The following is a 27689-nucleotide window of genomic DNA, read 5'->3' as shown; positions in this document are numbered from 1 at the left end:
AGGAAGAAAGGAAAGTTTTTCTCCCCTACACCTGAGATTTTGTATTTCAAAAAACTTCCAGATGTTACTGGTGCTGCTGGCCTATGGACCACACTTTGAGTAGTAAGGCAAGGGCAAGGACTTCACGAACTTATAGAACATGTTCCATGACTTATTTTTGCCTGCTTGGTAATATATAGTTGCATAACAGAGTTCTTTCTACTTTAGTTGACATCTCTGAGGAGGCGACATGCTAGTTGAGTTGCTGAAGGTGACAAGGGGCCAGATCTGAGAAGAATGGGGAAAGAACTTCCCAGGCAGAGAGGAGCCAGTGTGAAGTCTCTAAAGCAAGAAGGACTCACTTTTGAATGGCCTGTGTGAATATAGAGTGACAAATGTGATGCTCAGTTTGTTTCATTTTAGGGGAAGATAACATTTAAAAAGGGGATGCATCAGTTCATCCTTGAAATCAGTTCTTGAGATAGAAAATCAGAGGATATTACTCACCCTGTGCTCAAGGCACAAAGAGAGTTGAGTCCCACGACTCAAATTTTGGGTGATTCTTTTTTTGTTTGTTTTAATGTTATTCATTTGAGAGAGAGAGAGAGAGAGAGAGAGCGAGCAGGGGAGGGGCACCGAGAGACTGAAGCAGGCTCCCCGTTGACAGCCGAGAGTCTGATGCGGGGATTGAACTCATGAACCGTGAGATCATGACCTTAGCTGAAGTTGGACTGTTAACGAATTGAGCCACTCAAGTGCCCCCATTTTTTGGGTGATTCTAACTCCAGTGTGATATCTGTCATTTATATTTTTCTCTAGAACAGCTCCACAAACTTATGCATGAGGAAGAGGTGCCTGCAGTAAAAAAGGAATGATTTAAAAGAAATTTTCCACTAAAACCCCCAGGGAAACTTCCTTGGATTCTCTAGTCTCTGCTTCTCCTCTGGCACTGTAAGTGGAGTTGTTCACACTGTAGAAAGAAGAGTGAAGGTTTGGGCAATATTTTCATAACTGAGTGTCCTCAAACCTGTCCACCCACACCTCTTCATTCCCTGGGTTCACCATCCAACCCTTCTTGTTCCGAGGTCTTATTTAGCTGAGAGTCCTGGTTGGTGCTGCCTGGCTTCTGGTTCTGCCTGGCCCCTCTCTTTGGACGCATCTGCAGTGCCAGAAAAGAGATGTAGCTCCCTTACTGTGGCCTGCAAGACCCTCTCCAGGGAAGAGGCATTGGATGTTGGCAGTGTTGGGATGCAAGAATTTTATTGTACCCTTCAAGATTCTTCTGGCTGGTCTAAGAATCAAATTGACATGAGACAGATTAATAGGAGAATATCAAATTTAATTATGTATGTACAGGGAATCCACATAAACATGAGAGATTCCAAAGACCAGCAAAATGAGGTATATATGTCATCCTATACTAAGGAGAAAGGGGTGGGGGACTGGGACTTCAAAGAGAAGGAAGGCAATTCACGGGAAGATGAATTGGGCCATACAGAAATAATGAGACACAAAGAGGAATTGTAGCAGACTTCTCTAGGTTCCTCCCTGTTCCAAACCTAGTTCATATTACACAGTAGTTATTGATGGTGATAGCTCTCTTCCTGGAGCAGGTCATCTGTCTAAATTCTTTCAGGTAGTTAGGGGGAGGGTCAAAGTTTCTTGAGTCTTTTGGGCCTTGATGGTTTTCAGCTCAGAATAATCTACGTGCCAAAACGGCACATCTTAGGACAACTCATTCTGAACCCCAGTAGCAGCTTCAACAGCAATAGTGGGCCATACCAATGTCTTTTCTGGAGTCTTGGAGGTGCCACAGGAAGACTTCCTGCACAAACATTAGTGGCCTTGACTTGGAAACTTCTTGACTTCTCTCGAGAGGAAGAAAGGGAGGGAGAGCGAGAGGGAGAATCTGCAGACAGCTCTACAGGAAGCCAGAGGAGAAAAGGAGGAAAATACTGGTCCCCACATGTTTATTAGGAAAACGTGCATCAACAGATATGAAACATTCCTGGGAGGGGGTAGAGGAGGTGGCTGGACTTCTTGTGATTTCAGGTAGGCTGAGTCCAAGATATATATAGTCTTGTGACATTTCGGTTTCTGGTTTTAGCCCTTGGCTGTTGTATAGAGGGTGTATAGACGAGGAGGCTGTGGAAACACCCATTAGGGAAAGAGGCTGGGGTAGGGATGGCTTCCAGGAGATGGTGGTGATTCCAGGAATCAGGTGAAGGAGGGACAACAGAATAAAGCAGAGAACCACTAATAATTCCTTAAAACCAGAGGTGCCTAGGAGAGAAGGTAGGACAGGATGACAGAGGAATGAGGTGAGAAAGGTTGTTAATTGTATAATCCATAACCTGACACTCCTTTACTATGTGTTTATTCCCCAGGATTCATCTTAGATTGGACCCAAGGAATAATGTTTTACCTGATGGTCTTTATTTGGGCTGCTAGGTGCTGGGAGATAATTCTCCATAGGTCTCTCACATTTCTGCATGTCTTGGGAGCAGAGGCACTGATAGCTTTTGTTCTAGACTATCTTTTCAAGGACGTTTGTAGTCAAGGACCTTGGATGACAGAAATAATGTCTCTCACTGTAACAGAGGGCAGGTTCATTTACCGTGCAGTATAATAAAGGTTGGGTTTCTTAAGCGCAGGGGTCCTTGGGTGTGAGGCAAGACCTCTGTGTGTGGCATTATCTGAACAGTTTCCCATCGCCTTGAAGGGGGTGGGGAAGCGCAAGGGGGGACCAACCTAAACATGAGGCTTGTGCTACTTGCTGTGCTCTGCGTAATAGAGTCTTTTGCCTCAGAGCCAGGAGTCTTCTGTCCTCTGTCAACGCTCATGAAGCTTGGTAGGCTAACCCTTCATAGCTCGTGACACTAGGTGTTTGCTTTTTGAGAAGCAAAAAATTAGTTTTGAGTCTGGCTTTTTACTGCACTCTCAGAGGTAATGAATCCTGTCCGCTGCGCCCTTGCGTAGCCCCAGCTGAGGTAGGATTTAGGCCGGTAGGATCCATATCCCTTCCAATATTAAAACGCCTTGGCTTATGAATCTGAGCTTTCTGTGGAGGCAAAGGGCCACCAAATACAAGGCGAATATTTCACTGATGTAGAGACAAATGCCAAGAAGCCAGGCAGTGCTTGGCTTACCAAATAGAATAGAAGAGGCTGTTACCTCAAACTACCACAAGGAACACAAGCCAGGTTAAAATTTAAAAATTAGTCTGCTATGCAGGAAATAATGACACAAAGGTGACAGTAGCCAAATAGGATTTGGCCACGAGATGACTCTAGCAGTGCCCACTTTGGGGATGGGCAATGAAATAGGACAAATTCTCTATAGGTACCTAATATTACCTTCTCAAGTAGGTACTTATTCAAATTACCAAAATGGTAGCTTTAACAGAGTAAGTTAATGCAATTTAGCAATAGAAGCAAGCGTTGACTTTAGCCTTCAACTTGATTAGTAGAATTGGTCAACATATTCTACTAATTTCAGAAACAAACTATTTAAACATTTTAGGTTAGGGGCACCTGGCTGGCTCAGTTGGAAGAGCATGCGACTCTTGATCTTGGGTCATGGGTTTGAGTCCCATGTTAGGTGTAGAGATTACTTGGATAATAAATAAACTTCTAAAAATTTAAAAGAGAAGATCACTGTAAACTATCTTCATCTTTGAAACTATCTTTAATCACTTAAAACCTCTTCAAAACATCTAAGTCTAAATAATGGGATGGAATGAATAAAAATATGTTTTATGTGGAGTGCTTGGTGGCTCAGGTGGTTGGGCATCCGCTTTGCTCAGGTCATGATCTCACAGACTGTGAGTTCAAGCCCCACATCAGGCTCTGTGCTGACAGCTCGGAGCCTGGAGCCTGCTTCAGATTCTGTGCCTTCCTCTCTCTCTGCCCCTCCCCCACCCATGCTCTGTCTCTCTCCTTCAGAAATAAACATTTAAAAAATTTTTAAAAATATATATGTGTTTTATGTGACAATAAAATGTTTTCTTGGTGATCTGGTTAATGATTTTTTGTTTCTTTTATAATTAATGTTTGTAAATAAGACAGACATTGAAGAAGGATCAAAGAGGTTGTATTTCTGTGTGTCTCTGGAGATGCACTTTATCCAAATATGGCATTATCTGAAAAATAAAAAATCAGAAGTATTTGTTATACCACATATGCTACATTTTATAGTTCCAAAATAACCCTGAGGGCAGACAGGATGAGTACTGCTTCACAGGTAAAGAAAGTAAGGCTTAGAAACACTAAGTGACTAAAAGCGTGAGACTAGTCAATGGCAGAAGCAGAACTTGAATCCAAATGCAATGTACTGAATGTCTTTGTCCTCCTGCCCAAATTCCTATGTGGAAGCCCTAATCATAATGTGATGGAGTCAAGACATGGGGGCTTTGGGAGGTAATTAAGTCACATGAGTGGAGTCCTCATAAATGGGATTAGCACTCTTAGAAGTAGAAATCAAAGAGCCAGCTAGCTCCTTCTGCCATGTGACAACACAGCAAGAAAACAGCCCCCCGTGAGCCAGAGAGAGGGCATTTGTCAAGAACCCCACTGTGCTGGCATCCCGAAATCAGGCTTCCAGCCTCCAGAACTGTGAGAAATGAACGTTTGCTGTTTAAGCCACCCTGTCTGTTGTAACTGGTTATAACAGCCTGAACCAAAATACCTGCATCTTCTGTTTTGAAGGCTTGTATGTTTACGTAAGACTGTCCCTCTTTCGGCCTCCACATCTCCAACTAGAAGACTGAAAAGAGTTTGGAGATCTCTGGCTAAGAAAACTCATTCCCTGGTCTATCATTCACTATTGATAGAAGCAAAGAGGAGTCCCCAGAAGTCCCAAGTGCTCTTAGCAAAATCCCCAACACTTCTCATCCTTAACACTCATGGCCTGACCACCGCTTGAGACCATTAAGACCAATCTCATTCTGTTCCTTTTCCCTGTTTACTTTGGCTACCTCAAGAAGCCAGGAGTTCTGAGAGAGAGAGAAACCAAGAAAAAGACTGTTCACTGTAAAGAACAAACTGACGGTTACCAGCTGGGAGGTGAGTGGGGGATGGGTCAAATAGGTGATGGGGATTAAAAAGCACACTTAGCACGATGAAAATAATAAGAATAAGAATAACAAAATAAAAACAAAGGGGAAACAAAGAAGCCAGGAGTTCTGGGTTGTCCCACGTGCCCCGGATGCCAACCCCATGCTCTGGGAGCCCATGCATCCCTTCCCTAGCACTTCCCATCCTCCTGCTTTATGTTTCCCCATAGCACTTACCCACTTATAATACGTGCATCTATCCACTCAAATACCTACTGAAATCTAAGTTTTATAAGGCAGAGGTTTTCTCTATCGCTGTATTGCCAAGCACATAGAGTAGTGCCTGACAGAAAGTAGATACTCCTAAAAATTTGCTGAATGAATGTGTTTCTTCCTCTAACACAGGTATGTATAAAGGAAAAGAGTAAAGTGCTTTCTAATTCTTACTGTATACATCCTGGGGCGCCTGGGTGGCTCAGTCGCTTAAGCATCTGACTTTAGCTCAGGTCATGATGTCGCGGTTCATGGGTTCGAGCATCACGTCAGGCTCTGTGCTGACAGCTCGGAGTCTGCTTCAGATTCTGTGTCTCCCTCTCTCTCTGCCCCTCCCCCACTCATGCTCTGTCTCTCTCTCTCTCTCTCTCTCTCTCTCTCAAAATTAAAATAAAACATTAAAAATTTTTAATTATTGTATAGGTCCAGCAAAACGTACCTTCTTATTATCTTCTTCCATTTCTAAAGATTATTCTACAGCAACAAATGTGCCCCGGGAGACTCTAAGTTTGTGAGCCATTGCCCAAGAGCACGACTACGGGTCTCAAGAGGAACGAGGTAAGATTTACCATGACTTCTGGAAAAATACATACTATGTCCTAATATTTATTCGACTACCAAATGAATATTTTCTATGTGCCTAATTTATGTCTGACACCATTCTTGGAATAGAATGGACAAAGCAGTGAAAAAACAGACATCATCTCTGCTTAACCCTACGGAGGAAAAGAAAGCCAGGTATGGTATTGCAGGATATTGGAGAGTTCTTTTAAAGTGTGTTTTGTTTTTTTTTTTAATTTGAGAGAGAGAGAATGAGCAGGGGAGGAGTAGAGAGAGAGGGGGACAGAGGACCCAAAGCGGACTCTTGTGTTGACAGCAGGGAGCCTAATGTGAGGCTCGAATTCCTGAACTGGGATATTGTGACCTGAGCCACAGTCAGAAGCTTAACTGACTGAGCCACCCAGGTGCCCCAGGATATTGGAGAGTTCTATTTATATAGGATAGTTCCTGATTAATTGGATTTTGAACAAAGATCTCAATAAAGTGAGGGAAAGAGAGAGAACTCCAGGCAGAGGGAACGGCATGTGCCAAGTCCCTGAGATGGGAACCAGAATGTTATGCACCAGGAACAGGAAGAAAGCCATGGTAGTTAAGTGAAATGAGGCCAGGGACAGTGGAGAGATAAGGATGAAAAGATAATTAGGGGCTTGTTCATTGAGAGCCTGTAAGCACAGGAGAAGGTGTGTGGATTTCACCTAAGTGTGCTGTGAGACCATAGACCAGTTTTGAGCAATGAATAACGTATCTAATACATGTTTTAAAAAGATCACTCAGGCTGTTGTGTAAAGAAGTGTGGGAGGCAGCAAGCACAGAGGCGGGAGGACAGCTGGCTGGCTCTACTTTGGGAGAGAGATGATTATGGATTGAATCAGGGTGATAGTGGTCAGATTCAGGACTGATTTTGAAGGAACAATTGATAGGACTTCCAGACAGATTGGATGTGGAATGTGGGACAAAGAAGAGTGTCAGACGTACTCCTAGATTTTTGACCATTTTCTGAAATGAGGAGGGGGAAGGGGTGAGTATGTATGTTTGGGGGCGGAGGATAGGAATTCTTTTTGGCAATGGTAAATTTGAGATATCAAGTAGAGGTGGAAGTCCTCATGGATGCGTTTCAAACTCAGGAGAAAGGTCAAGGCCAGAAATAGAAATGTGGGAGTCATCAGAATTAGGATGGTATTTTTAAGTCCTGTAACAGGTTGAAGACCAGCAAACTGTCGCGTTGAGATCACCTAAAAACTAAGTGTAGTTGATCAGAAGCAGGTAATCTTATCTAAAAAGGATGTTATTTTACAGTTAATGGTGTTTATCATTTAATTGAGTACATATTCGTGAATGGTTTACTGCAGTAATATGTTCATCATGTTTTATAAGTAATGTCCCATCTCCTTATTTTACAAATGAGGATTTTCTCTTTGCATCTGTTGGCTTCCTGGGGGAGAGGGTACTCTCTGATATATATCTGTGTTCTCAGTTTAGTGTGGCAGGGCCAAACTTCTGGTTTGGAATGGGGCAAGTTCTCTCTTGGGGTGAGTTCACCGTTCACTGCTTTTAAGCCAGTTTCTCCAATATAAATAGTTTTCCAGTAACAAAGCCAACATTTTAACCTCCAACTATCTGTCAATTGATATAAACTCAGGAACAGAAGGGTCTTATTGTTGACCTTTTCAAACCTTAACAGTATTCAGAATAAAGTATACACTCAAAAAAATGTTAGCGCCCTTCTCTATATCCATGCACTTTCTACTTGTGGAAATAAAAAATAAATAAGCCCCAATATCTCTTATTTATCCTTGACGAAAATTAAAGTTGAAGCCAAAGACCTTGATTTTTAATTAGAGATTAATGAGAAAACCATGGGAAAAAATTCTAATAAGCTTGAGAATAAACAGCACCGGGTCAGTAATTACCTACCATTTGTTCAAACAAGTGTTTCTCAACCTTTTTGGTCTCAAGATCCATTATATTCCTACAAATTATTGAAGATTTTATCAAGGTTTTGTTCATGGGTGTTGTACCTCTCAATATTTACATTAGAAATGTAAACTGAGGGAAAAAAATTAAAACTTAAGAATACAAGCCCACATTCCATTTAATGGTCAGAAGAATGATGTGATTGCACATCACATTGCTTCTGGAAAACTCCAACGTATTCCCATGAGAGTAAAAAAGGCAAATAATATCTCGGCATCCTCATGAAAACTTTGACCCTGTGGGGTCCTGAAAAAGACCTGAATACTCAGAGGTTCCCATACCACCATTTAAGAATGAATAGTTTAGACTAAAAAAGAAAAAGCATGCATTTACATGCTAATTACCAGAACATTTCAATTAACTCCATGCTTATTCTGTATCTTGTCATCATAATGCTGAATTTCTATTTAAGCCTGTTTATTTAAAAGAACAAAGAGCTTTTCTGCAAGATTTAATGTTCCAGAATTATTGGCTTATAACTTTGGTATCATTAATATTGGTTATGGAAATTATATTTGTTAGACTCTGTTTTGTAGAAAACCATGTGTATTCGTGTAAAATGGTAAACTGTGTTTATTATAGAAGGTGGATATTACCCTCCACTATTAAGCTTGTGAGCCTAACCAATTCTATGTGGTTTAACTCACCTAGTACTGAGTAATTCAAGCAGAATAAAAGATTATGCAGATCCACTTAGAATTAGGAACACTAAAGGCCCTTGTAAAGAGTTATTTTTTGAGTAAAATTAACACATGGCTGTTACAGATTAACTTTAAAGCACAATGGAGAATCTCGGTTTTTTTTTTTTAATTTTTTAATGTTTTTATTTATTTTTGAGAGAGAGAGAGAGAGAGCACAAGTGGGGAAGGGGCAGAGAGAGACAGAGGGAGACACAGAATCTGAAGCAGGCTCCAGGCTCTGAGCTGTCAGCACAGAGCCCGACGCGGGGCTCGAACCCACGAACCGCGAGATCACGACCTGAGCTGAAGTCAGATGCTTAATCAGCTGAGCCACCCAGGTACCCCAAGAACGTCAGTTTTCAATGCCACACTGTATCACCCTCTTTACACCACTTACCAAGAGCATGGGGGTAAATGTAAAGTCACAACCCCCTCATCAAAGAAGTTAAATCTCCAAAATACTGATTTTTCTTGTTGCAGATCTAACTTAATCGCGTGTTGTTTGTATTTAATACAATTACACTCTACTTTATTTTTTTTTAAACATGAAAAAAATGCCATCAGATGCTTGTCTTGACTTGGAAACAAGTATTCACAATCAAAAATGGTTACTCTTTCTCTTCCTCCTCCTGCGAAATAATACTACCACCACCATCAACCCCCACACCAACCTCCCTCCACATTGTACTATTGTTAATCAGGGCTTTTTGTTTGATATTTGTCATCAAAATCACTTCCACTGTATCTCAATTTTGTACATGAAATTTTTGCACAGGCAACAAATTGGTGAGATAGGTAGTCTCTGGAGCTTTTGTGGGCTATTATAATTATCTATAACAACTTCTCTCAAAATATGGCTCTCGGGCCTTCAGCATCAAAATTCCCTTAGCCTGATGAAAACACGGATTCTAGGACCAAAGGAGGGCCTACGGAATGAGTCAGTCGAGAGGTGGAGCTCAGGATTCTGGAAGCACAAGAAAAAGAAAATCTCTGGTCTACAGCAGATCTTATATCCACTAACCTAGTTTACTGATGCTTTTCACCTCAGACAGACCTCCTTTAAACTGTCCCAGAACGATACTTACTGAACCTCTCTCAACCCCAGAAATTCTCCTCAAGTTTATTTATAAATCCCTCCTGTCAGTTGGGGATGGAATCCTACCATACATAACAACTTACTTTTTGCAGGAAAGTGCTTTTTCTCGGTGTGAACCAGGAGACTCAGTGTGACCCAGGAGCTCCTGCCACTGTCAGGAACGGGTTCTTTGATTTGGGTGTGAGTAAAGGACTGGTAGGCACCACTGAAATGCCTCTTTTGAACTCTCAATAAACTGACTTGATTGCTTCTTTCCACAAAGCAGTTGGAGTCACGCTTTTCGTTTATCTCCTCCAGGAGATGTTTTTTGCTAGCTTTAAGTTTTTTAATGATTTCATTGGTTCTGTTTTTAGAGGTCATTATGGTGACAAACTAATCGTCAAGTGATTCTTAGTATCCTGAAACAAATGAAAAAATACAATCAGTTGCTGCTTGACCTAGCAGCCAGTATTCACCATCAGGTTTTTACCAGTTCTTTCTTCTCCTCCTGTAAAATACCACCACCACTGTGCCCCTGACCCCACATCTCACTCCATTTTTATTATTGTTTCCTAAGGTCTTTTTGTTTTTTGATGTTTCTTCGGAGAAAAAAAAATCATAAAAAGAGGATTGTAGTAAGAAAAGATATTTTGTTTTTGAAATTGATACTATGTATTGATTCTTGCTTTTAGGAACTCTCATTGTTTATTTTGATTATAAAAATAATACATAGTCATTGTAGACAATTAAGAAAATACAGAAAAGCATAAGGTAGCACTGTCTAGAGACAATGAAATTAACATTTTGGATGTTTCTTTCCCAATAAATATCTAAAGGGATTTTATTATAAAAAGTGCGGGGAGGGGCGCCTGGGTGGCGCAGTCCGTTAAGCGTCTGACTTCAGCCAGGTCACGATCTCGCGGTCTGTGAGTTCGAGCCCCGCGTCAGGCTCTGGGCTGATGGCTCGGAGCCTGGAGCCTGTTTCCGATTCTGTGTCTCCCTCTCTCTCTGCCCCTCCCCCGTTCATGCTCTGTCTCTCTCTGTCCCAAAAAAAAAAAAAAAAAAAAAAAAAAAAAAGTTGAAAAATAAAAATTTAAAAAAAAAAATAAAAAGTGCGGGGATGGGGCCCTGGGTCGGTTAAGTGTCCAACTTTGGCTTAGGCCATAATCTCATGGTTCATGGGTTCGAGCCCTGTGTCAGGTTCTTTGCTGACAACTCAGAGCCTGGACCCTGCTTCACATTCTGTGTCTCCCTCTTCTCTACACCTCCCCTGCTTGTACTTTGTCTCTCTCTCTCAAGAATAAATAAACATTAAAAAAAAAAGTACAGGGGCACCTGGGTGGTTCAGTCAGTTAAGCATCTGACTCTTAATTTCAGCTCAGGGTTGTGAGATTCAGCCCTGTGTTAGGCTCTGCACTGGGCATGGAACGTGCTAAAAATTTTCTCTCTCTCCTTCTCCCTCTGCCCCTTTCCTGCTCATTCTCTCTCTCTCTCCTACTCTCAAAATAAATCAATATTTATTTTAAAAAGTACAGAAAAAAGACATTAAATTGGCTATGGCAGGACATGAACTTAAAAACATAAAGTGTTGTTAAGTATTTACGAAGAATTTGCTTGTTAGGGCTATAAATTTGTCTTTTCAGGCATGTGAAGTACTTAAAAAATCAAATATGTTAAATTTATGAAAGAAGTTTAAAATATTTAAAGTATTAACTAAGTTTGACAATGGACTACTTAGAGGTGTTTAGTATTTTCAACTTGAATTAACTGAACATTAATTTCAGAGAAAGTGAGGGTGATCAGAATTTAAACTTTTTAAATTATATCTCCTCTAACACTTTGATTCTTTATCCTGCCTAGGAGATGTACAAATGAAATCAAATTGGGACATGACTAAAGAAAAAGAAAAGAAAACAAGGTAATTGTCTCTTAGGTACTTTCGAGCTAAATTTATATTCTGTTAAAAGCCCATTACATATGTTTACTGCAAATGAAATCTAGACATGTTAGTTAAAAGCTCACTGAGGAGATCACAAAATTTAAACTCTCATTACAAATTACCTGGAAACTGGAGCCAACTAAAATTAGACACAGTAAGAGTCTAACAGCAAGAGCATGAATTTTTGAGTCCGATTTGGTCCCTATTCAAGCTACGCTAACTGTATGACTGCAGTTAAGTTACCTTCTCTGGGCCCTCAGTTTCCTTGCTCCGTGCTGTCAGTGCAGAGCCAGATGTGGGGCTAGAATTCACGAACCCGTGAGATCGTGACCTGAGCAGAAATCAAGAGTTGGAAGCTTAACCCCTGAGTCTCCAGGTGCCTCTCCTTGTATGTTAAGTGGAAATAATACCCAACTCACAGAGTGTCATAAGGATTAAATAACTTAATACATACAAGAGCCTAATATAGCCAATCCTCAATAAATGGTAACTTTAATATATCAGGCACAATGAAATAAGGGATTTGTTCAGCTGGATGTACAATATTTTTTCATTTGGGTTTGTTTGTTTGTCCCTCCAGTTATTAATCTGTTTACTTGCCATGCAGCCAGAACCAGCTACATAATTTGTGGGGCCCAGTGAAAAATGAAATTGCAGGGCCCTGTTGAAAATTCATGGGCCCTTTTGAACATGGGGGCCTTGTGTTAGTGCAGAGGTCACATGCCTATGAAACTGACTCTGTGTATGACATAGTAACAGGATGGTTTCTATGGTTACTTCACCCAGTTTTACAGTCTCTTAAGTGGAGATAAATAAGGTGTATAACATATGACTTTTTAGGGGCACCTGGGTGACTCAGTTGGTTAAACATCCAACTTCAGCTCAGGTCATGATCTCACGGTTTGTGAGTTTGAGCCCCGCATCGGGCTGTGCACTGACAGCTCAGAGCCTGGAGCCTGCTTCAAATTCTGTGTTTACCTCTCTCTCTGCCCCTCCCCCTCTTGTGCTGTGTGTGTGTCTCTCTCTCTCTCAAAAATAAATAAAAATTTTTTAAAAATTAAAAAAAACATATGACTTTTTAAAGAGCTTTGAGTGGCACCTCGCTGACTCAGTTGGTGGAGCATGTGACTCTTGGTCTCAGTTTGGAAGTTTGAGCCCTTGTTGGGTGTAGAGATTACTTTTTAAAAATCAAAACACACACACACACACACACACACACACACACACACACACACGTGTGTGTGTGTACCTCGATACTTATAGCCTTATTACCAACAATAGCCAAACTATGGAAACAGCCCAAATGTCCATCAACTGATGAATGGATAAAGATGTGGTATATATATTTATAATGAAATATTACTCAGCCATCAAAAAGAATGAAATTTTGCCATTTGCAATGACATGGATGGAGCTTGAGTGTACTATGCTCATTGAAACGAGACAGGCAGAGAAAGACAAATACCATATGACTTCACTCATATGTGGAATTTAAGAAACAAAACAGATTAACATATGGGAAGGGAAAAGAAAAACAGAGAGAGAGAGAGAGAGGGAAACAAACAATAAAAGACTCTTAGTGATAGAGAACAAACCAAGGGTTGGTGGGTGGGTGATGGGTATTAAGGAGGGCACTTGTTATGGAGTACTGGGTGTTATATGTAAGCGATGAATCACTAAATTCTACTCCTGAAACCAATATTACACTGTATGTTAACTAACTAGAATTTAAATAAAACTTTGAAATAAATAAATACAAATAGGCAAAAAAAACCCAAAAATAAAAAATAAAGGACTTTGAAAATATTAAGCATGTATATACAGTACATCCTCATTATTCATGAATTCCACCTTTGCAAATTTGCCTACTCATAAACACTTATTTGTTGTCTCAAAATCAATACTTGTGGCATTTTAATAGTCATTCCCAGAAATGCACAGAGTAGCAAAAATCTGAGTCTCCTTGATGTGCATATTCCCAGCTAAGGTCAAACAAGGGGACATTCCGCCTTCTTGATTCAGCTTTCATCCTATAAACAAGTGTCCTTTTCCTGATCTGTTTAGTATTACTAGGGTTTTTTGTTTGTTTGTTTTTCTTTTTTTTTAGAATGCTCCCCAAGTATAGTGCTAAAGTGCTGGCTAGTGCTCCTAAGCAGCAAGAAGGCTGTAATGTGCCTTATGTGTGTTAGATAAGCTTTGTTCAAGCATGTATAGTGCTGTTGGTTGTGAGTTCAATGTTAATGAATCAACAGTATGTATTAAATAATTATACATACAGATACATACATGAAATAAGGTTATATATTGATTGGTTGACAAAAATCTTATTACCAGAGACTCACAAGGACCTATCCCTGTATTTCCCCTAAGAGCAATTGACTGAGTATTTGCTAATTCAATACTTGGGGCCACTTTATAGAACATAACTATAAACATAACTATAAACATAACTATAAACATAACTGCAAAAACAAGAATCAACTGCATAGATGTAGAAAATATACTCCTGTTTCTACAGGTATGTTATTATAAATTACCTTTAATGTACAGCAACCCAAAGCCTATTTGAAGTCCACTGGTTTGGATCAGCCCACTGAGATATTACCTTGGTGATGGGACATTATGAGCTAAGCCATTCCAACTTTGTTGTATTCCTAGAACCCTAATTAAGAGAAGTTTTGGAGTTAGAGAGACCATTTACTTATCAGCCATGTATCCTCTAATAAATTACTCAATCTCTCAATATCAATCTCGTCATCTGGGATAAAGATACCTATTTCATTAAGTTGTAGGTTTGTGTGTATACTGTAGGAGGTAGGGAAGAAGTTGGAATTCAATGAGATGTGCATGGAAAGCTCTTTACATTGTGCCTGGCATCAATTTATTACACATACTGATATTTGTTGAACACCTACTCTGTGCCTGGTGTTGTTCTGGGTACTGGGGACAAATGGATACCTATCCCAATGGAGCTTATAGTCTAAAGGTTTAAGGTAGGTACTTAGTAAACCATAGCTATTTTTATTGGTTTTATTAAAACTTCTTATTTCACTTGGGGAATTATTTTATTCATACGTCTTTTTTTTTTTTTTTTTTTTTTTTATCAGAAGAGGAAGCCTCCCTGTAAAAAAAATCTTCAGAAATCCAAAAGTAATCATTTCTTTTTCTTTTTACAGGAATACAGGATAGTAGAAATAAGACTGGTATTGAAGAGAGCAGTTCACAATGCCAGAGAAATGAATTCCCTAAAGAAGTATATGAAGGGTCAGCAAAAGAAGACCACCCAACTCTGATGAGTTTGGTGTCTCTGATGAGATCAGTGCAGGGCGGCTGCTGAAGATAAGAAGGTATTTTGCTGTTGGTTTTGTTTTTTTCGTAAAGCTCCCAGATAATCCAAAAGGCTTATCAAGAGATCTAATTAGTTGGGCACAACCCTGGCACCTGTGGGCCAGGGGCTAAATCCTCCCTCGCCAGAGTGCAACCTGGAAGAATATTTCTGCATCTGTGAGCTTCCGCGTCCTTAGCTGAAATGGGCTGATATCAGTACTGAGGTATTGTGAGGATGAAATGAGACAACAGATGAAGGGACTTGTAAACTATAAAGTATATAAAGCAAGTGTTGGGGAGGGAAAATTTTCCTCTAACTTCAAGATCCTTCTGGCTGGTCTAAGAATTGAATTGACATAAGACAGATAACAGGAAAGAATCAAAGTTAATTTGTACATACAGAGGTCCTACAGATACGACCAAGGCTGGCAGCTTGTTTTATACAAAGAAACAATAAATTAGTGAGGAGTTGACAGGATAAAGAAAACTTATGTTTGGGAACTTTAACTAGTAAGAATTTCGAAACAGAATTTGGACTGGGGCAGTAAGTTAGTAAAAGTAAGAAGGTTTGTTTATAAAGGCTTCTTCACCCTGAATTCTCTCTCTCTGATGATAAGGATGTCTCTCTACCTCCTGGTACAGGGAGGGTACCTTTCACATGGGAGATTAATTTCTTGCTTTCTGGAGACAAAGGAGTGTCAGGGTCTCCTTTTTGCACTGGCTGTTTCTTAAGTAACTTTAACTCAAAATAATCAAGATGCCAAAGTGGCATATTTTGGGGTAGCCTGCCCTGAGCCCCAACACAAGCATTATAAGTTTTTTCTAAAATGTACATTGGTTAGATTAGTTTATCAATTCAGAAAGTTATGTGTGTTGTATCTCAGAGTAATGCTCTATCATTATTTTACAAGGCAATCATTTGTCACATAAGAGAGCCAATTTGAATAATTCTTAAGCCAACAATTTTTTCTCGCTCAAAGGTTACTCTTCCAATAAAGATTTTAGGCTACGTTCTAAGGTATCCTATCCCCATTTTCCTAGATTTACTCTTATTTGCTATGATGGGTAGGCCACCACAGGATGTGATGCTTAAGCATGAGCATTATTTTGAGCCAAAAACAATCAAGGCCCAAACGGTTCAGGAAGAAACTTTGACTTTCCCCTTGGCTGCCTAAAAGAATTCAAATAGAGGACCTGGTCCAGAAAGGGAGCAATCACCGCAGATAACTACAGTATAATATGAACTACGTTGGTGGACAGGGAGGAACCAAGTTTGTTAAAATTTCTCTATATCTCATTGTTTCTATATGGCCCTGCAAACATTTACTTACTGAAAATTTATCTTTTTCATCTTCCTGGGATTTTCTTTACTTCCCTTTGAAGTCTCAAACCCCTACTTTCATCTCCATTGTTCAGGATGACATATATATCCCCACTTTCCTGACTGTCTTTGGAATCTCTCATGTTTATGTGGATTTCCTGTACATTCATAATTAAATTGGATTCTGTCCTGACATAATCTATCTCATGTCAATTTAATTCTTAGACCAGTTAGATGAATCTTGAATGGGAGAGGAAAATTCTTCCTTCCCAACAATTGTTTTCATCTTGAAATAATCTGCATGCCAAATGGTACATCTTGGGGCCACTGTTCTGAATCCTTACAGTTCTCTCCTCTGAAACTTCCCTGGAATTTTTACATATTAAAAGCTAAGTTGGTGACTGTGGAAAGAGAAAATGGGTTAGGAGCCAAGAGATCTGCAAAGGGAGAGAAAAACAGAGAGTAGAATGAGGAGCAAACAGAAAAGAACAAATCAAAGCACATGTCCCATACAACATTAAACCAGTTCCCCAATTCTGGAAATAGGTCGGTGCAACAAAATGTCTGAACTTCATTTACCTGATGAAAAATATTAATCCTTTCTTTTAACAGATATAAGCTAGATACTATTTGCAGTGTTTGATTTACATGGAAGTAGCATTTTTCACTGATGATTGCACAAACTTCTCCTTGCTGGGCAGTGTATCTAGGGTACATTGGTTTTGGAGTGCCATGCAGGCTAAGCTGTTAACTTCTGACTCGAGTATTTTCAAAGTTTGCATAGTGATATCAAACTCTTGTTCCATTACCACAGAGAGATTTCGGATTGCTTTTCCCAATTCATAACCTCCAAAGTTTGGAAATACGACCCTCAATGCTGATAAAAAACCTTGGAGTTGTGATGTACAAGCAGATTTTTTGACTTCCCGAGTGATACATTTACATAGCACGTGTTTAAGAACAGAGGAGCCCACGTTTGTAATTTGCCTGGCATTTAGGGTGGAGTATTCAGTGACAGAAGAGGCCAAGTATCCAAGTTCACATCATTCTGACCATTTAGGTGGGAACGCTTTACATACTTTGTTGCCACATAAAGTAGAAAGACCAGTGTGGTTTACAGACAAGGTTGGAGTTGAACCAACTCCAGGACCCGTAATTTCCAGGACCTGGAGTATTCCATGACTTTTGCCATCGGTAAAGTGAACTTTCATACATTTCCATGATCCATGAGTTCCTGTCAATCTGTAAGATTGCAGACTACTATAGTTGTTCTAGGAAGCCTATAGTCTGGTTTGGGCAGCTGTAAAACTTGGTTCTGGCAGTCAGGAATAAAGGCGGGTTTTAAAATTGGGTGGAGAAAGGATAAAGAGGTCTGTTTGGGGGCTGCATATTTAGTAGCTCTGTCAGTCCTATCATTTCCGAAAGATATAGCATCAGTTTTCTTAGTAGGGGCTGAACAGTGAACACTGACAGTTCTAAAAGGGAGATGAAGAGCTTGTGGTAGGCAGCAGTTATATGCCCATTAGCAATGGGAGTACCTGCAGAATTGAAGAATCCAGAGGATTTCCAAATGGTGCCAACAGCATATTTGGACTCTGTGTAAATAGTAGCAGTTTTCCCTATGTCAAACTATAATCTCTAGTAAGAGCTGTGAGTTCAGCTGCTTGGGCTGACTTTACAGTGGGCAAAGAACATGCCTCCATTGTTTCCTATGGGGAAACTATGGCATAACTAGTTATGTTTCCCCATAAATGTCATTAACAGGAGCCATCAAAAACTAGAAGTTAAGTCTGGTTTGTCTAAAGGGATGTCTGAGAAATCCTCTCATGGCTTTGAGACCATTTCTATAGTTGTAAGGCAATCACCGGGAATAGCGTGGGCTCTCCATTGTCAGGGAGGGGTAGTAAGGTAGCTGGATTTAAAGTGTTACAATGATGTGAGATGATGGGAGGGCTAGTCAAAAGAGCTTGTTTGTAAGTGGTCTGTCACTGTGTAGAGAGGTGCCGTGTCTTATGAACTCGTAAGTGAGCAGACACAGCATGGGGAACGCACAGGTGAATGGGGGAACCTAACGTAAGAGTACTGGCTTTGTCAACCAAGGTGGCAGCTGTGGTCACCACAAATAAATAAACATGGGGGTCAAGCCAATGCCACAGGGTCTAACTGGCATGAGAAATATGCTATTGGTTGTATCTGAGAGCAAAAGATTGTCCTGGAATGCTTGCAGCAATGCCATTATTTTCATGGCAGTATAGATGAAAAGGTTTGTTAAAATTAGGTAAACCAAGAGCTGGGGGTGTTGACAATGTTAGTTTCCAGGCTTGAAAGGAGGTTAATGTCTCTGAAAGCCAGGAAATGGGCTCTGGCTGGTGTCTGGGAGAAGGGCATACAGAGGTTTAACAAGGTCTACAAAATTAGGAATCCTTTGGCTGCAATAGTCAGCTGCCTCCCACTCCCCCCCCCCCCCCCCCCCCAATTTATATAACCGTTGATTTGTTTCAGGGAGATAGATGGACAAAATTGATGGATGGTGTTGTGGAGTAAGCTTCTGATGCCCTGAGATGTCTCATGTCCTAAGTAGTTAGTGGTTGTTTGCAACCATTCAAGTTTAGATCTGGAGGCTTTATGGTCTCACTCAGCCAGTGCCTTTAGGGGGATGAGGGAGTCTATACAAGTTCCCTACTTAGTTTGATTACCCCCTGATTAAAATCAGAGGTGACAGGTTGAGATAAATCCTCGGAGCAGATGGTAGAGAAAGTCACATGAGTGTCAATTAAGAAATCCAATTCCTGATCCTCATTTTAAGGTTAATGGTGGGCTCTGGGGTGTGACTGAGGACCGGCTGGCACTGTCATTCAAGGGGGAATTGTCCCTCAGGAGAAAAACACACTCTCTGAGGGTGATAGGGTTTAGGGAAATTGCTTCTTAAATTTTCCTCTTTCTTAATACAGGACAATTTCTCTTCTGGTGACCTGGATTCTTGCAATATCTGTGCTTGTCTGGAGGCGAATAGGGGGAGATCTGAATGGGCCTTGAATTACTCTGAGTCCTGCTTTTGCCTTTCCAAAGATTCAGGTTGCAAAGCAGGAATTGTTGCTATCAGTTCTTTTTCTCCTGCTTTCCTGCAAGCTATTTTCAAAGAATTAAGTAGCTGCCTTCAGGGGCAGCTGGGTGGCTCAGTCGGTTAAGCGGTTAAGCGTCCAACATCGGCTCAGGTCACAATCTCATGGCTTGTGAGTTCGAGCCCCACATCAGGCTCTGTGCTGACGGCTCGGAACCTGGAGCCTGCTTTGAGTTCTGTGTCTCCCTCTCTCTGCCTCTCTCCTGCTCATGCACACACACACTCTCTCTCTCAGAAAATAAACATTAAAAAAAATTTTTTTTAAAGTAGCTGTCTCCATTATTATGCTTAGTGGTTGCCCTCACCAACAGAGCAGGTGGATTTGTTATTTAACATCCGGGAGAAAATTTCCCACTAAAGCAGAAATTAAAAGATTGCTATGTTCCAGGGCTTCTGGATTTAATGCAGTTTGTCTTTGAAAAGTATGTACAGAACATTCAACAAAGGCTTTTATGTGCTCAAAGAAGAGCTAAGTACATAGTTCATAGTACTATGTAGAGTGCTCAAAGGAGAGCTCAAAGAAGAGCTATTATGTGCTCAAAGAACAACTAAGTACATAGTTCAACCTCAGACCAATTTACTCTGAGGGGGAACACCTCGAACATTGCTCCTATGAAGCCTTAGATATCAGCCTCCAACTGAACTGTTTCCTGGTCATGTGCAGGAGGGGCTGGGAATAGCTAGGGCCATCTGTTTCCTTAGTGAGGGTGGTATTCTCCAGGGGACCATCTAGCTTGTCTCATAACCATCATATTGATGTGAAAATGTTGGGGATTATAGCCAATGACCAAGATAGAATTTTTGAGACATGTTCAATGTGAGAAGGTGGTTTTATTAAAACATGGGGACAGGATGGTGGGCAGAAAGAGCTGCACTGGGGTTGTGACGGGTGACTGATTATACCAGGGAGTTAGGGAAAATGTAAGTCTCTAAGGAATTTTGGAAGCAAGGTTTCCAGGACCTCGAGGGGGCTAGCTATGGTTAGGAAAGGGCCATTTATTACTGTCTAATAAAACCTTAGTTATGAGACCCTTTAGATATCTTTCAGGGGGCCATATGCTTAGAGTATAATTGCCAACATATATCTTGGGGGGTAGAGATAAAGGCATTTCAAAAAGAGTTTTTACACGTTTAAGTAGACTTACAGGATCCTGGGGGGTTGGCTAAGAGTGCCTTTTGCCCTCAGCGAAGTGTCATCATCCAGGCAGCTGACTTCCTAGAGGAAGGTCACTTTGCCTGTCTCAAGGACTTGTCAGTGGACTGTAAATTGTAAGGAAATTTAATTGTTTTCTTTTGCCTTTCTTTCCCACATCAATATAATCATGGGTGGGAAGAACAGTCCTTAATAGCCAGTCTAGGCCCGTGTGAGTGGGGTTGTAAATAGCCACTAATCTTTCTAATTTTTCTGTAAATTTGGTAGGATCCTCCCAGAGCATAGGTTAAGGGGTTTTATTTTTATTTTTTTAATGTTTTTTAAAAATTTATTTTGAGAGAGAGAGAGAGCAGGGGAGGGATATAAAGAGAGGGAGAGAGAGAGAGAACACCGAGCAGGCTCTTCATTTTTCAGCACAGAGCCCGACGTGGGGCTTGATCTCAGGAACCGTGAGATCATGACCTGAGCCGAAATCAAGAGTTGGAAGCTTAACTGCCTGAGCCACCCAGGTGCTCCTAGGGGCTTTATAATTTAAAAGATCTGCTGCTGTCCTGGGGACATGAATTCTTTGCCAGGATACATCCACAAAGGACATGGCACAGGAATGCCTGCAACTGGCAGAACTTGATTACAGAGCCCTAGAAAGTGGGAGGAGTCGAATAATAAGAGCAAAGCCCTGTTGCTCTTCCTGGGTGCTTTTGCTCAGTTCACTTGCTGACATTCAGTATTTACCTAAGTAAGTTGTTTTCCCTAGGATTAGAGGTCAGGCAGAAGTGCTCTGCAAATATTGTCAGGAAAGGGAAATTGTAACAGGCAGCTGGTTGTTAAAATGTTTTTTTTCCTGGGGAAGTTGGAGTTTTAGGATTCAAGGAGATGGGGCTGGGCTTTGAGAAGGGGAGTTTATTTTATTTTATTTTATTTAAAAAAATTTTTTTAATGTTTATTTTTGAAACAGAGAGAGACAGAGCATGAACGGGGGAGGGTCAGAGGGAGAGGGAGACACAGAATCCGAAGAAGGCTCCAGGCTCTGAGCTGTCAGCAAAGAGCCTGACGCGGGGCTCGAACTCACAGACCATGAGATCATGACCTGAGCCGAAGTCAGAAGCTCAACCAACTGAGCCACCCAGGTGCCCCAGAGAAAGGGAGTTTAGACCAAGGGTCCAGATCCAAAACTTTGCTTTCACAGTCTATCTTTGCAAATGAACTCTCTAGATCTTTGTGAGAGCTGCATATTTTACACTGTCTTGTGGGATGCCTCTTGTGTCCTTGGTTAAGGCATAAGAAGGCTTAAGCTTGACTCAGTACTGAGATGAATAGATCCTACTCATCAGTGGCCAGACAACAGATCTTCTAAATTAGAAAAACTACTGTATTTGAAAAATTTTAGAGAGCTCTCATCCTAAAGAATTGTCTTATTAAAATTAAAAAGTAGATACAAAAGAATGTAACAGCAAACCTCAGAGAATCCTTTTTCCAAGATGAAAAAACAGAAATTAGTCCTTAGACCAAAAATTAAACCTCCGCATCCAACATAAGTTCTTCCTTCTTAAGATCCAAACAATTAAGCAGACCATCTTCTGGCACACCTGTTTATTTTATGTCTAAGAGCTGTGGTCCTGGAAACTGTAGGTATCTAAAAAGTAGGAAAAAAATAGTAAAATCTTACTAAGCTTGTTTTGTGTCCTGGGAGCTTGGCTTGGCTTTCTGCCTGCCTGGGACATGCTGGCTGTCAGTTCTTTCTTTTGGCTATCTTTGAGAATGATTCTGGATCTTGAGAAGGTAATAATCTTTGCACCCTCTTTGAAGACCCTTTGAAGGGTCCATAAAGTTGTTTAATACTGCCAGAAACATTTAGTATCCATCCCAGCTAAAAATTGACAGGATATTTTAAAAAAAACACATTTTTTAAGTAGCTATATGGTTAAAAATTGATCAGAAAGTGGAAGCTGATAGTCAAAGCCTGATAGGAATTTTTTTTTTAGGTCTCCTCCCCATGCTAAAATAAAACTATATACCCTGTTAAATAACAAAAATTCAACTGAGGACATTTTAATGGTCTAATTGGCTTTATTAGTTGATTCATGAATTGGGTAGCATCCTACCTAGGAAGTAGAGGGGAGCTCCAACGGGCTACAGAAAAGCAAAGGTTTTTAAAGGTAGACAGAAAATGGAAAAAAGAAAATTATTTGCAAAGAATCCATTGTTTCAGGCAAAGTTACCTTCTTAAAGGGAATGGGAAGGGCCCATGAGTAAATTTCCTAGTGCTGACCAGGAACTTTTCATGTTGACTACGGCACTCCTGGGGGGTTGAAACTGCAGTAAGGTTAGGTACTAAGCCTTTGGGTTACGGAATTGAGACCTTAACCTAATTGATGCCATTTTGGGCCTGTGGTTTTCTTTTTAACAATTTCCCCCCCTTTTGATCAAGCTCTCTGCTGTCAGCACAGAGCCCGCTTGGGATCCTCTGTCCCACTCTCTCTTTCTCAAAAATATATAAACGTTTTTTTTAAATGCAGCTCTAGAGGCAATGCAAAGTCTATCTATTGCTTTCACCAATCCTAAAACTTCCCCCATTTTTCTCATAAGGCTTGTAAATTATTGACCTTAAAAAACCAAAGTTCTTACATTCTTTCTCTGTCCTTTCGAGATATAAATCTTACGTTTGTTGCCTTTGCAATATAAACACCCCAGGGGGTATCTAAAACAATGGCCACACTTGCCTAAGACTAAACGGGGTAGGAGCAGGAAAAATGACCTTTTAAAAAATACAAAGTGCTCCACAGCTTCCATAAGATTACTTGTCAAGAGCAAATACAAATCATGTGCCTTCTCCACAAATACTACTGGTAAAAAGCTTTAGCCATCCAAGTAGATAAACTTAACTTATATACTAGTGAGTTTTATATTGCTATACTTGATTCGTAGCTAACAATTTTTAATGGAAAGCTATAAAAACTCTGTTTTCTACATTACAAATATGGTGTTTTTCTACCTCCAGATGGTATTACCAGAATTAACTTGTAAAAAGAGCACTATATAACTGGCTTAAAATTAAGCACTTATAACTCGAGCAGTTCTAAATCTCAAAAATATAGTAGAAACTAAGCTAAATGTTTTTCAGGTTCATGTGATCTAGGAAATTTTTCAGTTAATAAAAGCAAAGTTTAAATTTGTTGGTTTAATAAATATAAGAAATACAGATGGCCAATAGACACATGAAGAGATGTTCAACATCACTCATCACCAGGGAAATGCAAATCAAAGCTCTAAGGACATACCACCTCACACCTGTCAGAATGGCTAACATCAAAAACAAGAAACAACAGGGGCGCCTGGGTGGCTCAGTCAGTTAAGCGTCCGACTTCGGCTCAGGCCATGATCTTGTGGTTCGTGAGTTCAAGCCCCACGTCGGGCTCTGTGCTGACAGCTCAGAGCCTGGAGCCTGCTTCAGATTCTGTGTCTCCCTCTCTCTCTCGGACCCTCCCCCGTTCGTGCTCTGTCTCTCTCTGTCTCAAAAAAAAATAATAAACGTTAAAAACAAAACAAAACAAGAAACAACAAATGTTGGCGGGGATGTGGAGAAAATGGACTCCTCATGCACTGTTGGTGGGAACACAAACTGATGTAGCTACTGTGGAAAACAGTATGGAAGTTTGTCAAAAAATTAAAAATAGAACACTATATGATCCAGGAATCACACTACTGGGTGTGTACCCAAAGAAAATGAAAACACTAACTCAAAAAAATATATGCACCCCTATGTTTTTTGCAATATTATTGACAACAGCCAAGATATGGAAGCGGCCCAAGTGTCTATCCATAGATGAATGGATAAAGAAGATGTGATATATATGTAACATATACAATGGGCTATTACATAACATATAATATATGAATGGAATATTCCTCAGCCATAAAAGGAATGAGACCTTGCCATTTGCCATGACATGGATGGACCTAGAGGGTATAACACTAAGTGAAATAAGTCAGTCAGAGAAAGACAAATATCATATTTCATTCATATGTGTAATTTAAGAAACAAAACAAGTGAACAAATAAAGGAAAAAAGAGACAAAAAACCACAGACCCTTAACTACAGAGAAGAAACTGGTGGTTACCAGAGGGGAGATCAATAGGGGGATGAGTGAAACAGGTGAAGGGGATTAAGAGTATACTTATCGTGATGAGCACTGAGTAAAGCATAGAATTGTTGACTCAGTGTGCCTGGGTAGCTCAGCCAGTTAAGCCTCTGACTCTGGCTCAGGTCATGATCTCACAGTTTGTGGGTTTGAGCCCCACATCAGGCTTTGTGCTGACAGCTCAGAGCCTGGAACCTGCTTCAGATTCTGTCTCCATCTCTCTCTGTCCCTCCCCCACTCATGCTCTGTCTCTCTCAAAAATAAATAAACATTAAAAGAATTGTTGACTCACTATATTGTACTCTTGAAACTAGTATTACATATGTTACTTACATTTCAATTTAAAAAAGAGAAAAAATGTATGATACAGATGCTGAAAAAAATAAGTCTTTAGAGTTATCAGCATTAAGTATGATACTTTTCCACCTTGGTTTACTAAAAGTCAAACAAGCTCATGTTATCTTTGTTACCAAAATTGTCAGCCAAAATAACTAACTAACTAACTAACTAACTAACTTAAGATGGTGGCTAACTGCTTTAATGTTTCATAAATTTTTCATGAGTAATCTTGGTATGATTATTTTTTTAAATGTTTTACTTATTTTTGAGACAGAGACAGAGCATGAGCAGGGGAGGGGCAGAGAGAGAGGGAGACACAGAATCTGAAGCAGGCTCCAGGCTCTGAGCTGTCAGCACAGAGCCTGACGCGGGGCTCGAACTCATGGACCATGAGATCATGACCTGAGCTGAAGTCAGAAGCTTAACCAACTGAGCCACCCAGGCGCCCCTCTCGGTATGATTATTAATAAATGAATTAAATAGATGTAAATATGCATCAAACTGGGTAAATTTCTGGAACTAATGAAAAAACTGAATTCAAGCCGAACAAGAATTAATTATACGGTACCAAGTGAACTGATGAGGATGATTTTAATTTTATGACTTTTTGTTTAAAATATAGTTGGTTCTTTAATCTTCTGTTTTATAGATAGAAGGAAGCCTTTCCTCTTAAGCTATGACTTATAGCAATTTGATAAATTATACCTTTGTAACCAGAATTGAAATATCTTTTTCTCCCTATCTGATCTCTCCAGAATTCAGAAACTCTCAGTGATATTCTTATATTTTCATGGCAATATAGTTATTTGCCCAAGTTCAATAAGAATCTGCTCTCCTTGTAACATGACACAGTTGGAAGATGGTTATATTACAAAGGCTTTGACTGGAATGTCATATTTGAAAGAGACATGCATAGATTTAGGTGTGACCAGACTGCTTTAAGGAACTAAGGTTGACTTTATGGAGTCAATAAAACTCCTTGGAAATATCAGCGTGGTACCTTCCTTGCAGGATTCCTAACAGCCTTACCAGTTGAGTATGGAAGGTCACTTCCTGGCAGGTACAAGCCTCTCAGGATATTCGGGGGACCCCAAGAAGAGAGTAACTAATCCAAATCTATAGGTATTACAAAGTTTGATTGCAAGTATTTGGTTTGACTTCTTCACCCTGAGAAGCTGTTAAAAGTAGATTCCTTATGAAAGTTCCAGCAAGCAAACCGAAAGGAGCATATATAATCAATCATCACTCCTGCTGTATTTATATAATCAAGCCAAGCTTATTGAAAGTAGATTTATTTTGCAAACAAATTAGTCTTAGCTTTGCTATCTTTGGTAGAAATCACAGTATTTATAAAGAAAAATTATGTTTCAATAACATACCTTTGTGGATATTAGAAGCTAATACTATTCATCGTAAATTGGACTGGATCCTAAACTCTTCTAGCTATAAATCTTCAAACTATCATTTCCAATTTTTCCCTACCATTGTCTTTAAATCATTAAGAACTAAAACTGCCCTTTTTCCAAAGCCATGCAAACTAAAGTTGGACAACTTGGTATATAAAATTCAGAGAAATCACCACAAGAGCTCATGTGTGGACGATCCTTGTTGACTATTACTATGGGTGCCACTCAGAAAAATCACAGAGACACTCAAACTGCAAACTAGGAAAGTCTATCAGATTGCTACTATCTGCCCTCAGTCCATCTAGAAATACTTCAAATCTAACATCTAGAAATCTCAAGTGGCTACCCTCAGAACTCAGAAACTTGTTTACAACTTGTTCCAATCATTAACCATTATTTTTCTTTTGTTTCCACAGAAATGCCTCTGATTAAATACCTGATTGTTTGCATAATATAGGCCTAACTTTGGTAGCCTACCTGAAAGATGGCCTTCTGAAATGAATTTAACTGAACTGACCTGTCGTCAGGACTGAGTCTAGTTCGATGAGACTAAACAATCTACTGGCTCAACTTCTGGATGATGAAATTTCTTGAGGAAATTTCAAAGGCAGGACTGTGGAGGAGCAAAATGTGCCACCCCAAAATGTGTTTCTCTGGCTCAACAAGGAGGAATTTGTGTACTCATGGGGGGAAAATGTTGCTTCTATGAATAAAATCTGTTAAAATATTAGTATTTTTCAGCAAATAAACTAATTTTACCCATTATATGAGACTGACCTATTCCCAGAGTAGGAGACTGATCTAACGGGGTGTGGGGTAACGTGCTTCAATCTGTTCTTTTCTGTTTGTTCATCCTCATTTTCACCTGCATTGTGTTCTCCTTTTATGGATCTCTTGCCACTCAGTTACTAACTCTCCACAGCCACCAGCTCAACTTAAAAAAAAATGTTTGTTTGTTTATTTATTGAGAGAGAGAGAGAGAGGAAGGGACAGAGAAAGGAGAGAGACCAAGAAGGCACCAAGCTCAGCACGGAGCCGAAGATGGGGCTCAATCTCATGAGATCTCACTATGAGATCATGACCTGAGCCGAAACCAAGAGTCGGACGCTTACCTGGCTGAGCCACCCAGGCGCCCCATCAACTTTTAATACGTGAAACATCTAAGGAAGTGTCAGAGGAAGAAACTGCTGAGGTTTAGGACAGGCCACCCCAGGATGTGCTGCTTTGGCATGGGGATTATTTTGAGTTAAAAACAATGAAGGCCCGAAAGGCTCAGGAAGAACCTAAGACCTTTCCCCTGTCAATCTTACAAATAAAATTGCCAGTTACTTTATTTGGGAATAGCAGAG

At 40.1% G+C, this 27689-nt stretch overlaps 1 protein-coding gene and 1 long non-coding RNA gene across 7 annotated transcripts in view; one reads left to right on the top strand and one right to left on the bottom strand.

Moving 5' to 3' along the window:
• Positions 1-4054: 4054 nt before the first annotated feature.
• SPATA45 (spermatogenesis associated 45) overlaps positions 4055-27689 on the bottom strand; it is a 30380-nt gene continuing 6745 nt past the window's right edge. For 3 of the 6 annotated variants that reach the window (XM_042925981.1, XM_042925980.1, XM_042925978.1), the window contains exons 3-4: positions 9700-10013; positions 4055-4120 (exon numbers count right to left, since the gene is read on the bottom strand). In XM_042925981.1, coding sequence (XP_042781915.1) covers positions 4101-4120; positions 9700-9976 — 297 coding nt within the window. In that variant the 5' untranslated portion in view covers positions 9977-10013 and the 3' untranslated portion in view covers positions 4055-4100. Of the gene's footprint in view, positions 4121-9699; positions 10015-11777; positions 11863-14071; positions 14159-21912; positions 22090-27689 lie in introns of those variants that run through there. The other 3 variants (XM_042925979.1, XM_042925982.1, XM_042925983.1) reach the window with 3 other exon arrangements.
• Positions 14204-27070, top strand: LOC122212227. The gene is made up of 3 exons (XR_006199060.1): positions 14204-14527; positions 14711-14881; positions 26757-27070. It is a non-coding gene; the product is annotated as an uncharacterized LOC122212227 (long non-coding RNA).

Source organism: Panthera leo, chromosome F3 (assembly GCF_018350215.1).
Source record: "Panthera leo isolate Ple1 chromosome F3, P.leo_Ple1_pat1.1, whole genome shotgun sequence".
Classification (NCBI taxonomy): domain Eukaryota; kingdom Metazoa; phylum Chordata; class Mammalia; order Carnivora; family Felidae; genus Panthera; species Panthera leo.
This window is presented reverse-complemented; position numbering and strand designations above follow the sequence as displayed.